Here is a 15,263-nt window from a genome sequence, read left to right as displayed (position 1 = left end):
CATCTATAGGAGTCACGGAGACCTGGATTTGAAGAGCAGCTCCTCCAAGCTGTGTTCTTTAGGCAAGTTACTTGACCTCTCTGTGCTTCAGTTTGCTTGTAGGATTAAGTGAGTATTTAGCACAGTGATGGGCACAGACAGGCAACAAGTGATAGTTATAAATATTAAAGAACAATTTAAGTTCAAACTAGGCAATACTTACCGGTGGGCCTGCTGGTCCCAGAGCCCCTTTATTGATTTCAGAACAGGAGCAGGAATGTGGAAGCTCTGGGCAGGTCTCTTCATCCCTCTGAGGAGAAAAAGAAATAGCATAACTATTAACAAGATGGTCTATACAAATGGCTTTATGGACTCAAAGAAAACACTTTAAGACACTTCAAAAAAATTAGTAAGTGAGCATTAGTCTAGAAAGGCAGAGAATATTCTCTTCTGACCACAAAATCTTTTCTTGAAAGAAACAATGAATGGCTCTCTGGATCATCATTATTATCAAAGGATGTTGATAAAACGAGCTTGGGAATCCAGGTGAAGAAAGAAAGGCAGAAGCGGGTGCAAAAAAAAAAAATTCTGGTTACTATTTAATTCAGTTGGAGGAGTAGTACTCTATGCACTAAAGGTCCTGAACACTTCCTTTGTGTTACAACATTTTTTTCCATTTCAAAGGATAAAAGAAAACTTGTTGGAATGGTCCATCAAAACAACTGCATCTACACTAAAACAAAGACACAAAAGAAAACAAAAACAGTGCTTAAAGACATCATCCCTGTAACAATTTTAACTACTGCTCACCTTCTGTGACTGAAAGTAAGAAAACATCACAGCATCAATCTAAAGCTTTGGGATAGGAGGTCATTTCCTCTTGGAGAATTTTGCTGCCAGGTAACACTACAAGATAGATGATGAATACCAGGCTGAATGTATCTGAATGAGTTACTGGAGTGTAAACCAAGACAGAGCACTTGCTAAGGGCTATTGAATGATTTGTGAATGTCACATTTGGAGTAGCAGCTAAAAAGAAGTCTTCCCTGGGATAAGAAACTACAGAACTTTGAAGGGTTCATCTGTCCCTTTGGATAGAGAGAAAGTGAGCTTCATTTTCTAAGACCTTGGGGAAATGTAACGTTAGAGCTGAATAGAGCACAGATGATAATTAAATTATCAAGATGAAAATAATCTCAGTCTCTGAAATATTCACAACAGAAACCCAAAAATTTTGAGCAAAGAGCCTTTATATGCTTCTCGCTAAATGTTGGACGATAGTTAAAAGTTTCAGCTCATTACAGGACAAAAACCCTGCTAACATATCTGGCCTGATATCTTGGGCAGCTTGAGTGAAATACAAACTTAAGTATCCTGAAAGATCCCCCCACATTAGGCTGACAGCAGACCTCCTATGACCACAGACTCGGGAATGGTTTCGCCATGGCTGTTGACTGTGTCTCCATCCATGTATTTCTACCACGGGATTTACACATCTTCAGTGATAGAAATTCAAAGGAAAGTTTTGAGAAGGGCTGGGCCCTTCCTAGGAGATGTGGTGATCACATCTTCCATAAGATTCTGAGTGTTTCCCTTCACAGTTTCCAATCCACCTGCCTGTAAGCATAACATCACAGTGTCTCTGATGTAACTCCTCACCACAGTTTAATGGAAACTTATTTTGATGAAAAAAAAAGTTATTTCCTTCTTAAACATAGTCACCATAGATCACAGATGATGTGATCTGGTGTAAGGTCTTAAAAAAAGCAAATCTTTTAGACTTGATAAAGTCTTCCCCATGCCCATTCTCCCAGTTGAATTCTTAAGATATGATGCCTGTCCAACCATAACGGGGTCAACATTTCAGCTCACTGGTCCTAAAGATCCTTAGCTATGAACAATCTGTCTTTATATATACAGGTACCCCCTCCCTGTGAATTACACTTGGTATTAATAATGAGGAAAAGTTTATTTTTCTAGCAGCCTTGCATAGGTTCTATAGATCATGACTATGATTCCCAAACTGTGTGGAAAGATGGCCTGGGGCAGTACAGCAAACTCACAGGGGCACTCTGAGTGTTTAAAAGAATTAAGAGAAACAGCAATATTTGGCACCCATTGGACTTCATAAGAATGACCAGCTCAAGGGAGTTCACAGTTTCAACACTAGATTTTTGATGTCATATATTTGCAAATCTGGTTTTTCAGCAGTAGCTATGAAGGAAAGCAAGTACCATGGGGGAAAATCAATGTGGAAAAAGAAGTGAGAATGGTGATGTCTGATCAGATTCCAAGACATGAGAAATAGTGCATTCTCCACAGGCACACACATCCCATTAGTAAGTAGTTGTGGTTATTTAAAACTAAGTTTGGGCTTCCCTGGTGGCGCAGTGGTTGAGAGTCCGCCTGCCGATGCAGGGGACACGGGTTTGTGCCCCGGTCCGGGAAGATCCCACATGCCGCGGAGCGGCTGGGCTCGTGAGCCATGGCCGCTGAGCCTGCACGTCCGGAGCCTGTGCCCCGCAATGGGAGAGGCCACAGCAGTGAGAGGCCCGTGTTCCGCAAAAAAAAGTTCATCATTTAAAATTTTCGATTTATGTTTATCATTTTTTCATACAGCTACTGAGTTGTTAGGATGTAAAGACTTATGAAGATGTTTGGACCTAATGACCTTATGTATGGAATTGTTAGGTATTTCTTTGGGCTCAGGGGTGCCATGAAAAACATTATTGTGACACCAAAGGCTTCAGTGAACCTGAAATTTGGGAACATCCGGACTCTGTAGAAGGCACTCTGTGGAGCTGTGTCGCTCCCCCCCGCGTATGTCAGCGTGTCCTGCTGATTTCAGACACACCTCCTTCTTAATCTCTTTCTAATTTTCATCATCATCATCACAATGAATTATCTGTGACATGAGTTTTGTGAAACAGCATTTCATTTTCAGGGAAAATTAAATATAACTTTAGAAAACTTCTGTAAAGAACAGACCAAATAACGAAAGAAGAATTCTTACCAGGCCAGGAAGTTCACAGCATTTGTCTTTACTGGCCCATGATGTGGAACAAATAATATCAAACATCTGTAACTGGAACTTCAATTTAAAAAGAAAATTGTCATTCAACAAAAGATATATAGATACATTGTGTTTATAATTGTAATGATTTCATAGTATGTATTACATAATAGAACACCAATACATTTATAACATAATATTACAGTGAATAAATTAAAAAGTCATTCTAACGATATCAATCTTTGTTCCTCAAACATACAGTGATTTAAGATTTTTGTCAGTAGTTACTCCATCCACCATCCAAACCCCCTTATTTAGCACAATTCCTCCTTCCGTCTCTACCTAAAAAAGCTTAGTGCCTCTGTTGAAATCCTCCCTGTCCTGTCCATCACAGTTACTCCAAGTGCCTCTGTAATCCCACAATGCTCCATACATCTTTTATAGCATATGTCCCACCATACAGTACAATTATTTATATTTTCTTCTCCTCAGACTGGGAGGTCATCAAAGAACACAGAACCACTTATTCATCTTTGCGCCCCCTATCATAACATGTGGCATGTAGAGAATTCCCTGGTGGTCCAGTGGTTAGGACTCCATGCTTCCACTGCAGGGGGCATGGGTTCTATCCCTGGTCGGGGAACTAAGATTCCACATGTCATGCCGTGCGGCCAAAAAAAACAAAAACAAAAACTTGTGAAAACATGTGGCATGTAGTAGGTATTCATGATGAAGACTTGTTGAATTAATTCTGACTTTCATCATTCATGCATATATTTGGCTACTTTTTTTTAGTGCATAATGCAAGACAGATACCATGTAGACCTCCTTTAGGATATGAAAATGAACAAAACCAGAGTTCTGCTCTCAAAGAATTTATAGGGAGTAAGAGACAGACACATAAATACTGTTTACAATGTGGTGTCATGACAGGCTCTCATACGGTATTGTGAGAATCTGTGCTAAGTGTATTTTTATTGAAGGCATCGATCACACCATAAATATTTAGACAGTCTTGTTCTACTCATTTATGTTGACAAGTGAATGTATATTTTGAAGTATTTAGAAACATCATTATAATATCATTAGGGACTCACACTAGCTTCATGATGCAACCATTTCTAATACTATATTTCTTCCTATATTATTTTCAAATATCGAATGTCATCATGAGTTTGGTATTAATAGATACACACTACTATATATAAAATGAACAACAAGGATCTACTGTATAGCACAGGGAACTGTATTCAGTATCTTATAATAACCTATAATGGAAAAGAATATGAAAAAGAATAGACATTAGCTATCTAGCTATCTATAACTGAATCACTTTGCTGTACACCTAAAACACAACACTGTAAATCAACCATACTTCCATTTAAAAAAACAAAAAAGAAAAATGTGTCATCAATTACAGAGCTAGGAGAAGGATGAAATTCTTTGCATTTTAAATCTGTAACTTTCCTTCAGCAAGTGGTGTTTTCAGCAAAAGCTGGAAACTCTTGGTGCCTTATTTTCTCTCATCCCTGTCAAGGGTCCCCTGGATGAAGATGAGAATACTCAAATAGTTGGTATGACTGAAACAGGTTACTAACAATGCTTCCAGCATCACAAAAGAGCCTGCCCTATCTGACAGTAAAGAAAATGAAGTCAGGTTTTCTCTTGTTATACCCAGGAAGAATTGTGCCTTGCTGCAAACATCCTTCCCTAAGTGAGTTTTGCAAGATTCATAAAATGACACAAATTTTGAAAGCAGATCCATAAATCAAGACATCCTGCTTTCTTTTTTCAATATAAAACCATTGTGTTATTTGAAGAAATATTGCATGATTCACTATTCTTTTTTTTTCTGTATTAAAAAAAATTTTTCCCCAAAGGGTATGATATTTAAGTCTGCTCAGGGAAACCATACAACAAAATTATGACCATTAAAAAATTAGGTTTTTAAAATTAAAGCATTTTTAAAGAACACGGCTGCTGATTTTCATAAACAACAATGGCAACAAAGATATTTCAAGGAGCATAGAGATTAGGAGGCTATGGAGCTAGGCTGCCTGGGTGTAATCCACTCACAAGCTAAGTCACTTGAAACAAATTATTTAATGTGTTGGAGTCTCAATTTTCCTTACCTATAAAATTAGGATAATAATAGTAGCTATTCATTAGAGTAATAATAGTAGCCATAACAATACAATGAACTCATAAAGGGAAATATTTAGAACAGTTCCCGGAATACAGTTATAAATAATAAATATTATTTCTTTTTTAAATTATTTTTTAATAAATATTATTTTAATATAATATGTACAAAAGCCCTTTTATAATTGATCTTTAAGCTGTAGGAGTATATAATACAGAGGCCAAAATAGTAGAATGAAAATGAAAGTGATGCAATATTGAGAGCAGAAATATAACAGTAGTTTGTGTCCCCAATAGTCAATATTTTGGTTTAGAGAAATCTCAGCAAATAACAAGAGCAGCAAACACTTGTTGAAAAACTTACTATGTGCCAGGCATTATCCTAAGGACTTTGCCTATAGCATTTAATCTTTCAATCACCACTATGAGGTATGATAATAGTAATGTCAACCCCATTCTGTAAATTAGGACTTGGGACGAAAAAGTCAAAGTAATTTAAGCACATGTTGAAAGCTGAATTCTGGCTGGGATTTGAACAGCACACCTCATTTTCTTGTGGTTTATTCTGCAGTAAACAGATCATTAGTCTAATGTTTAAAATGTAGATACCCCAGCCTAACTTGACAATGCCATTTGTCTGGGGACATTTATTAAATGGGTCCCATTATGACAGCATTAGATAGATTCAGTTAATTCTGTAAGTCATTCATCCATTAAGAAATTTTCCATTTCTGAATAGAGCCCTCAGTGTCAACACATTTTAGTGAATGGAAAGATTTATTTAAAGCAAAGTCTTTTTATTAGTCCCAGGATATACCAGGCTTTCTTGAAGTTTTTCGAATTCACTGCCCAATCACCTATAACAGTATAATGTCTCCATACAAACCTTTGGCTAAAATTCCCCTACCCTATTGAGTCACTGAGATTCTTATGAGTTCATTTTATTTATTCAAGAGGTCAAATACCTACTAAATGCTGAATGAGGCTGATACTATCATTTGAAGAATGCTTGTGGGCTGTCTTTTCTTTTTCAAGTTAGATGAAGTCAGCAGCCTTTTTTGTGTGAGTACAACAAATTTATTCATAATTGTTTTGCATTCGTAATAGTTTAGATTCCTCAGCCTTTATTTAGAGACTTCATTTCCAAGGCACATTTCTGGGGATTGTTCTTTAAAAATCTGGCTTTTATTCCAGAAGCAATTACACACACATTTATACAAATTATGGAGGAAACATTACAGAGATGACATGTCCAAAGATCTTATATTTGAGTGCCTAAAAGTGCAAGACAATATGGTTCAAAATAAATCATACTTCAAGTGACTAAGAGGCAGCCCCTTTTCACTTCTGCAACTTTTTTCCTTTGTAACTGACTGAACATTATGAAAAATAAATCTGGCCAAATAAAAAAAAAGTACCCTCCCACTTTCACTTTTTATAATCTCTTTCAAGGGAATACTTAGACAATTACAAACACTTTTTCATTACTGGACATTTTTGTTTGGGTGTAGCACAAAAGGCAAGTCATTTGGGGTCAGATGTCAGCACGAAAATAAGATTAAAATATTTCTTGGCAGTTGAGTCACTGTGATCTGTGAATGGAAATTAAAATGTACCCCTGGCTCAACTTTCCACTCAGTACCAGTTTTCATCTGTTGATTTTTTTCCTAGTATAACATTTTTAAGCTTATAATTTGAAGTCAAGCTGTACCTGAACTTATACAAATATTTAGAGAGCTTTACACTGCCCGAGAACATAGAAGAAAGAGTCCTGAGGACCTAGGCCATGTCCTGCTTTTAAATTGGTGTGTAACTTTGATTGATTCCACCTCCAAACTAAGATTTATTAAGCCTTTATCACTTGTCACCTATTGAACAGGGTGTTTTTACTTGCTCGCCATCAGCTTACTGAATTTAAGGGAAACCATGATGGCACTATTCTAATAGGAGATGAAAAGGGACAGCTGTTGTGGTTGTTGGTAGTAATTAGAATGTTTAGGTGTAGACATGCTTGGGGGGAACATTTTGATCACGTTTATTTCAAGGGTGTAATTCAAATAATGGTGAGTTTTTGAACCTGCCAGTGAATAGACAGGGCGTATGGTCACTGTTACAGACCAGACTCCCTCCTCTGCCTTAAGTTCCATCAGAATCAGTCTGAACCAAGGGAAAAGAGCTCAGAATGGAAATTGGGTAACCACATGCAACTCAGATACAAGCTCATATCTCACTTTCCTCACTTTTGAAAGGGGATTCCTCCCTAACTTATTCAAGTCTCAGTTTCTGCATCTATAAAATGGGGATAATAATAAGTATCTCTTCCTAGGGTTATTGGAGGATTAAACGAGATAATATCAGAAATGTTCACACTGCCTAGTCCATAGCAGGCAATAAATGTTAGCCACTATCATCGTTTTAAGGAGTGAAAGATACAATCCAGTGAAAACACAACCATGTCCTTGCAATTTAAAAACACTTGTTTCTAGAGGATCATTGACTAGTCTACTATTGATTCCTACATAAAAGCTTTAACTCTAAATAAAATTACTAAAAACTCCATAACATTACTTGTATTTGTCTTTATTTACCACATCAGAGGGCTAAATAAATGTCAGTTGTATAATTATATAAGTGTTAGATTTGAAAAGGTGGAAAAAAGACACTAACAGACATAATCAATGCCAGAAGCTCAAATTTTTTCTTGAATCATCTCTGATTGGCAGCATGATAATTTCATTAGGTATCAGAAAAGGGAGAAGAAACTTCTCAGGAGAAGGAAGATTGGAAACGAGACGCACAGTTGTTAAATTTCTTCCCATGTGCGTTTTGACGGCTAAATTAAGCCTGCCTATTAGTTTAGTCCCACTAGGGACATTTGCTGCATGTAAAATCTTGCATTGCTGAATGCAAGTTGTTTTTATTATGAATATGAGTAATTTCAATACAGTAGTTACTATATCCCTAAATCCATTAATCTCTCCTCCACTCAACTTTGGTTTAAAAAATCTGTAGTCTTTAAAGACTGATAATTTAGAGTTCTTCCATCACTTGACAGTTTTTGAATCATTGCTGAATTTGCCAGGGAATGCTTACCTATAAACTACTCATCCCTCTTAGATGATAATTACCCCTCCTGGAATGACCCAAAACTTGTTCATTACACATTCCCTTTTGCATATGTACATCAAGATTATATTAGCAATGTATGATTTCTAAATTGAGAACTGAAGACTGAAGCTTCTCTCTTGCCTTGCCCTGAAACAGTTAAGTAATAAACCAAACAAGCGAGTTTTCAATCACATTCCTGAGATCTACTCTAATATCATCCATTTCAACATAATCAAATTCCTCAATAAGTGGGTAGACTAAAAATCTATTTAGTAATCCTTTGTAGACTTCTAGATTCTAGCAAAAGTTACAACTTTTTTCCTACTAGGCTTACAAAGAACTCTTTAATGATTGACTTCTATAAATTCCCCTTTGTCTCCTACTGGGTGGAAGTTACCACAGAGGGTGCTCTGTTTAATTGATTTTCTGTCATGGTCAAAAGTAAAGATTTATCGCCAGTAGGCCTGACACCTACAGTCATTTTTGCTTTCAGAAATAAATTCTTTAATATTTAATCGGTCACACAATTGGAGTAAAATTACTACGTAGAGTGTAATTTGAAATACAATTAATTTGTAACTGTAATTATAAAACTGTAGTTGCAAAGTATGAATTATAATTAGGAGATGGTATGATATATATTAGCGGACTGTTGTCAATACCACACACGGAATACTATATATGCAAAACATTTTAAGAAAAGACATGATACAATTCAAATAGATGACTTCCTATTTAATTCCTATCAAGTGTTTCTTGAGAAAGTACTCTGTTCATACGAATTTATTAGATACTGTGAGGTAGGGTAGACGTGGGTCATTGCAAATGAAGACCAAGACATGGTTTCTGTTTTGAGGGGTTTATACTCTGGCTAGAGAAGTGAAATACATTTATATGAAAGAGCAAGAAAATAATATATGACTACAAATAATCAAGGGTTAAGCAAGTACTAGAGGTTTAGAAAAGCTGAGATGGAAAAGGTATGGTTGACATTCTTCAATAAAAATAGCTGTTCTTCATTGAATGGCTACTAAGTGTCAGGGATTTTATATTCATTATGTCTACAATAAAAAAAATAATGATAGTACTAAGTGATATGGGCCATAATCTCATCCACCTGGAATTGTTTCTCTTTCTTAAATTAGAGTCTATTCATTCATCCTTCTAAGCATCCATCTATATACATCCATTTATCCATACAAGGTATCCGTAGTTTGCCAATTCTGGAACCTTGTAAATTCTGAAATGTGCTATCATAAAAGTATCTTCCATGAAGCAGAAGGTGAAATGTTTCCTAATCCACATGGAATACCACAAATTAAGAGGAGATAACTCCTCAATATCATGTAAACGTTCTTAAAAGTCTCTTACCACAACTGAAAACAAAAGAGCCTTCCATAGCTGTTATATTCCCTCTTTTCAAACATCTAATCCATAGTTCTCCAAAGCAAAGTAGAAACAAAAGTACTTTTAAAGATACTTCAAAGCTAAGTGTTAAACTAATTAGCACACATCTATGAAGATCTGAAAGCGTCAATATACCCTGATTGTACACAAGGATTTCATTTCTATTGTTACCACAAAGAGAAATGCCATGAAACAGCAAACTGTCCCAAAGTAAATTCCCTCACCACTCTGGGACTGTTTCCTGGTATATAAAGTGAAGGGGTTATACCAGAGCAGAGGAATTAGAACTGTGTTCCTCAAAGCGCCCTTAGGGAACATTGGAGGATGGAAGCACCTGCTACCCCATGCCCCCTCTCCCATTCAATCAACATGGGTGTGTTTTAATCATACACATTTATTTGATATACTAGAAGATTTCATTTGTACTAAGTGATTTCAGCTTAAAAACACTTTGAGAACCACCAGGTCTTTCTAAAATTCCATATAGCTGCCTAGTTCTACAGATCTCTGAAAGCATAAGACAGTAAGAGTGGATCATAATTAACCTGATTATTCTGCTACCCGGAAGAGAAGTATACATTTGAATATTTGCAATTGCTTACAAGAATAAAATTCCCTCCAGGCTAACTGGTTCTAATTATAGAATGACTCAAATTAGAGAACATTGCTAATTAGCTGTGAATGTGTGGTGTTAAAACAAAAGCTTGTGTACACTGCTCTTTTTTGCGGGTAGTGACTGAAGGGAATGTGATTTCTTTGTCAATTCGAAGTCTCCTCGTCTGAAACTCCATGTTGTATGATGAAAAATATATCTTAGAATGATCTGTTATTTAAATAACTATTAACAATTAAAGGGTTAATTTTACATTAGCAATAGGAAGAATCTAGTTTTAAAATGCCCAAATCTAACTCAAATGAGAGACTTATGTCAATTTACTGTGTATAATAACATTTTATTCGGATTTGTACCTGCTTATATAAATGAGGTTCATTTACAGTTTTGATTCTCATTAACAAACCACTTATGCCACACTATTTTATTTGAATTTTAAAATACGAATATTTTACTATTTGAATTTTAAAATCCATTTAGAAAACAAACTAGTCTAATTCTTGGAGCATTCTCCTTATAATATAGCAGAAGCATATTGCAAGAGCTTTGAACGTTCATGTTTTAATTCATCTGAAGAGGCCATTATCTACTTGTTTATCCATTCATCAATCTATCATTCATCCAGCCCTCCCTCCATCCATCCCTTTACCAAATTTTTCCCCTGGAAGATAGATAATTATATTTCAAGAGGATTTTTTTCTTTAACAATAACACAGATTCACTTATTTATCCACTTACTGGTGCAGAGTTTCCATTTGGTCCTCTTGATCTAACCATTCTCCCTAGGACTTCGACGCCATCTAATGTGATATTAGACGATGCATTTACTGCCTTCTCACCCACTTGCTTGCAGTCAATAACCACTTTGGCCAAAGTCTTGCTGATAACAACATGTAGCTGATAAAAGTAAAGATGTTTTAGAAGGTAAGAAGCAGGAGAAAATATCAACCAAATTTACATAATTGCATGAACCCTCACCAAAAAGTATGGAAGAGAAAAGAAGGAATTCTGTCACTATGTGTTTTGCTTAAGGAAAAAGGTTCTACTTTTACCATTTCCATGCTTGTCCCACATTCAGGTACCATCTCTATGTTGTTGTGCTTTTTTAAACACTAAGGAAATCTCACATGCTTTTCATTTCCCCTGTAATATTTCTTGGCTACTTTGTGACTGACTCTGCCTAACCAAGAAAAGAATCATGTCTAGAGGAAGTTGGTAAATAAATGACAGTAACTCCAAAGAAATGCTAATGGGACTATTCTGAACCATGAAGTAATAAATCATCTGCATCTCACGTGTTTTTAAGATACCTGTACTTCTGGCTGCACAGTCCGATTAAACCAGAAAAAAAAACAAACCATTTTTATGCAACTTTTCTTATGCAAAAAAGAGTCAGATTTTTGTTATACAATTGTTCTTATACAGTTATGGTATTCAAAACCCCAGAAAGTAGCAAAGTTGTGTAGATTAGATAGATCTGACGACATTCTACATCAGGAGACAGAGGCAAGATGAAGACTGTTTTGCAACACCCCTTCCCTCCCTCTGACAGTACAAGAAGGGCACGGTTAAGAGGTAAAGCTTTTTGCAGTACCACTTAGTAAACTCTCTGCTCTCCGGCACTCTTGGTGTTGCATTCCTTAACAGCCCAGAGATCAGCGGGCTTATTCACTAAACACAAAGGAAACAGTAAAGTTTGGAAGGAAGCATGTCTTCTCCAGTGATCACCAAAGCAAAGTGTTTCAGAGATGTGAAATGTGAATGAACAGTTCTATCACAAGTGCCAGGTTAAAATAAGAACAACTAAAGTCAGGTTTTACCAGCTTCCTCCGGGTAACTTATATAATGGCAGTGATGGGTTGTCTGTACGTGTGTGTGTATATATATATGTCTCAGTGCAATCGGTCTACATATTTCAACATGATTTGGCTGCTGGTATTTATCTATATTGGTGGCCAGGTAGACCAGCAATCCTTCCTACATCATACATAATGTAGTGAACTAACAACCATCTGCTAAATAATACAGTACCTTCTACTACATGGTTCCTCAAAGTAAGAACCTGGACCACTTCTGTGGTAAGGCACCAAAATTTGCCATCTCAAAATGTCTCTTTGGTATGTGGATTGTTTCAAGCTGAAAACAATCAAGGCCCAAAAGACTCAGGAAGAAACTTTGACCTTCCTTCTAAATGCCTAAAAGGATTTAGACAGAAGTCCTGTTCCCAGAACAGAGCTATCACCAGAGATATCTGCAAAGAATATAGGCTAGGTATGGTGGGGGAAAATCTGTGTCGCATTGTCTCTGCAGGCCCAGCAAATATTTATTTACCAAACATTTGCTTTTCCATCTCCATGTGAATTACCTTCCTTCCCTTTGAAGTCCCAAACTACCACCCCCAAAATTCTCTTTTGTCTTTAGCTGAAGATGGTACTTAAGGTGAAGCTTTCGGCTATTTTGGTGAGATACTCAGTTTTTCCTGGGTCTCTCCCGTGTATACATGTTATTAAACTTTTGTTTGAGTTTTTCCCGTTAATCTGTCTCATGTCAGTTTAATTCTTAGGCCAGCTAGAGGAACCTAGAAGGATAGAGGAAAATATCTTCCTTCTGACACTATCAATATCCCCTGCAGTACTGGATAAAAATGTACATTTTAGGGCTTCCCTGGTGGCGCAGTGGTTGACAGTCTGCCTGCCGATGCAGGGGACACGGGTTTGTGCCCCGGTCCGGGAAGATCCCACATGCCACGGAGCAGCTGGGCCCGTGAGCCATGGCCGCTGAGCCTGCGCGTCCGGAGCCTGTGCTCCGCAACGGGAGAGGCCACAACAGTGAGAGGCCCACGTACCGCAAAAAAAAAAAAGAGTATATTTTAGAGTCCCATCCCAGAACTACCAAATCAGAATGTCAGGGCATTGTTTACAAGCCCCACAGGTAATTCTTACTTCAGGTGAAGTATGAGATCCAAAGCTCTACGGATTTTTTGTTTTACTATCTTCTGTTGCTTTGCCCACAGCAAATAGAATAAAGAATATATGTATACAAGGCATTACTCACCTTGTGAAAGCTTCCATAGAAAATTTTCCTAATTTCAGGTCCTTCAAAAGTAACAGTTTGAAAATCCCCACTGTAGTCATGGTTGAAATATGTTAGGGTTTTCCCACCATCTAATCAAAGAAAGGAAAAGAAAAACATTTGAGAAAGTATTAAAAGGAGTAATTTTTTAAAAAGTCAACTCAAAATCATGTAACCTTTGTTTTCAGGCTGTGTTTAGGACAAAATGATGAGTAGGTAAGGAAATGACCTATAGTCCTTGGGTTGTCCCAGACTTTCAATTGGCCAGATTAACTAACTTAACCATGTAGTGATGATGAGGCAAGGACCCTGACATATATTGTTCCTCTGTAGTTCCTTGCCTATACTCCCATTCCCAATACCCTTTTGGGAGATGGTTGTCTGAAGCTGGAAGTAGAGGCAGACAAAAAGGAAAAAAGAAGTCAGTCAAATTGTTGCCAGAGCTGCTCCAGATCTTTGCTCAAAACCCATCAACCGTCTAACCCGCAACCTTGGCAGGAATGCCCGTGCTCAAAAGCTGCCAAACCCCCATCTTTAGCAGGAGTGAACATAAATTTTTAAGTTAAAAGGTCCAGAGGTGGGCTTCCCTAGTGGCGCAGTGGTTGAGAGTCCGCCTGCCGATGCAGGGGACACGGGTTTGTGCCCCGCTCCGGGAAGATCCCACATGCTGCGGAGCAGCTGGGCCCGTGATCCATGGCCGCTGAGCCTGCGCGTCCGGAGCCTGTGCTCCGCAATGGGAGAGGCCACAACAGTGAGAGGCCCGTGTACCGCAAAACAAAACAAAACAAAAAGGTCCAGAGGTAAGAAAGGAAGGTACAAAAAACAAAACACACAAAAAAACAGATGGAACCAGCTGGGACCAAGATGATGATGAATCTGACCTCCAACAGACCTTGAGTCCCGTTATACGGTGATTTACTACTTTAGCATGTTACCTACACCTACTTACTGGCAGCCATTAAGGACTAAAAAAGGATAAAAAGGAGGTAGCACCCAGCCACTTGGAAAAAGCCCTGTCCCTTCCCTGGTAGACTAATGCATATGCTTCCCCAGCATCAGCCTCACTCCTCCTCCTCTCTTTGTCTTTACTCTTTAAAATTAAATCACCTCACATCAATCAGAATGGCTATCATCAAAAAATCTACAAACAATAAGTGCTAGAGAGGGTGTGGAGAAAAGGGAACCCTCCTGCACTGTTGGTGGGAATGTAAATTGATACAGCCACTATGGAGAACAGTATGGAGTTTCCTTAAAAAACTAAAAATAGAACTACCATATGACCCAGCAATCCCACTACTGGGCACATACCCTAAGAAAACCATAATTCAAAAAGAGCCGTGTACCACAATGTTCATTGCAGCACTGTTTACAATAGCCAGGACACGGAAGCAACCTAAGTGGCCGTCAACAGACAAATGGATAAAGAAGATGTGGCACATATATACAATGGAATATTACTCAGCCATAAAAAGAAACGAAATTGAGTTATTTGTAGTGAGGTGGATGGACCTAGAGTCTGTCATACAGAATGAAGTAAGTCAGAAAGAGAAAAACAAATACCGTATGCTAACACATATATATGGAATCTAAAAAAAAAAGTGGTTCTGAAGAACCTAAGGGCAGGACAGGAATAAAGACGCAGACATAGAGAATGGACTTGAGGACACGGGGAGGGGGAAGGGTAAGCTGAGACGAAGTGAGAGAGTGACATGGACACATATACACTACCAAATGTAAAACAGATAGCTAGTGGGAAGCAGCCGCATAGCACAGGGAGATCAGCTCAGTGCTTTGTGACCACCTAGAGGGGTGGGATAGGGTGGGAGGGAGGGAGATGCAAGAGGGAGGAGATATGGGGATATACGTATATGTATAACGGATTCACTTTGTTATAAAGCAAAAACTAACACACCATTGTAAAGCAATTAT

The 15,263-nt window shown here is 37.7% G+C and overlaps 1 protein-coding gene across 1 annotated transcript in view; it reads right to left on the bottom strand.

The window, feature by feature from the left end:
• The window catches only part of COL14A1 (collagen type XIV alpha 1 chain), a 220,797-nt gene that overhangs the window by 64,370 nt on the left and 141,164 nt on the right, over nucleotides 1-15,263 (bottom strand). The window contains exons 32-35 of the mRNA XM_024741240.1: nucleotides 13,317-13,426; nucleotides 11,001-11,159; nucleotides 2,993-3,070; nucleotides 203-289 (exon numbers count right to left, since the gene is read on the bottom strand). Coding sequence (XP_024597008.1) covers nucleotides 203-289; nucleotides 2,993-3,070; nucleotides 11,001-11,159; nucleotides 13,317-13,426 — 434 coding nt within the window. The remainder of the gene's footprint in view (nucleotides 1-202; nucleotides 290-2,992; nucleotides 3,071-11,000; nucleotides 11,160-13,316; nucleotides 13,427-15,263) is intronic.

Source organism: Neophocaena asiaeorientalis, unplaced genomic scaffold, assembly GCF_003031525.2.
Source record: "Neophocaena asiaeorientalis asiaeorientalis breed wild unplaced genomic scaffold, Neophocaena_asiaeorientalis_V1.1 scaffold177, whole genome shotgun sequence".
NCBI classification, from domain to species: domain Eukaryota; kingdom Metazoa; phylum Chordata; class Mammalia; order Artiodactyla; family Phocoenidae; genus Neophocaena; species Neophocaena asiaeorientalis.
This window is presented reverse-complemented; position numbering and strand designations above follow the sequence as displayed.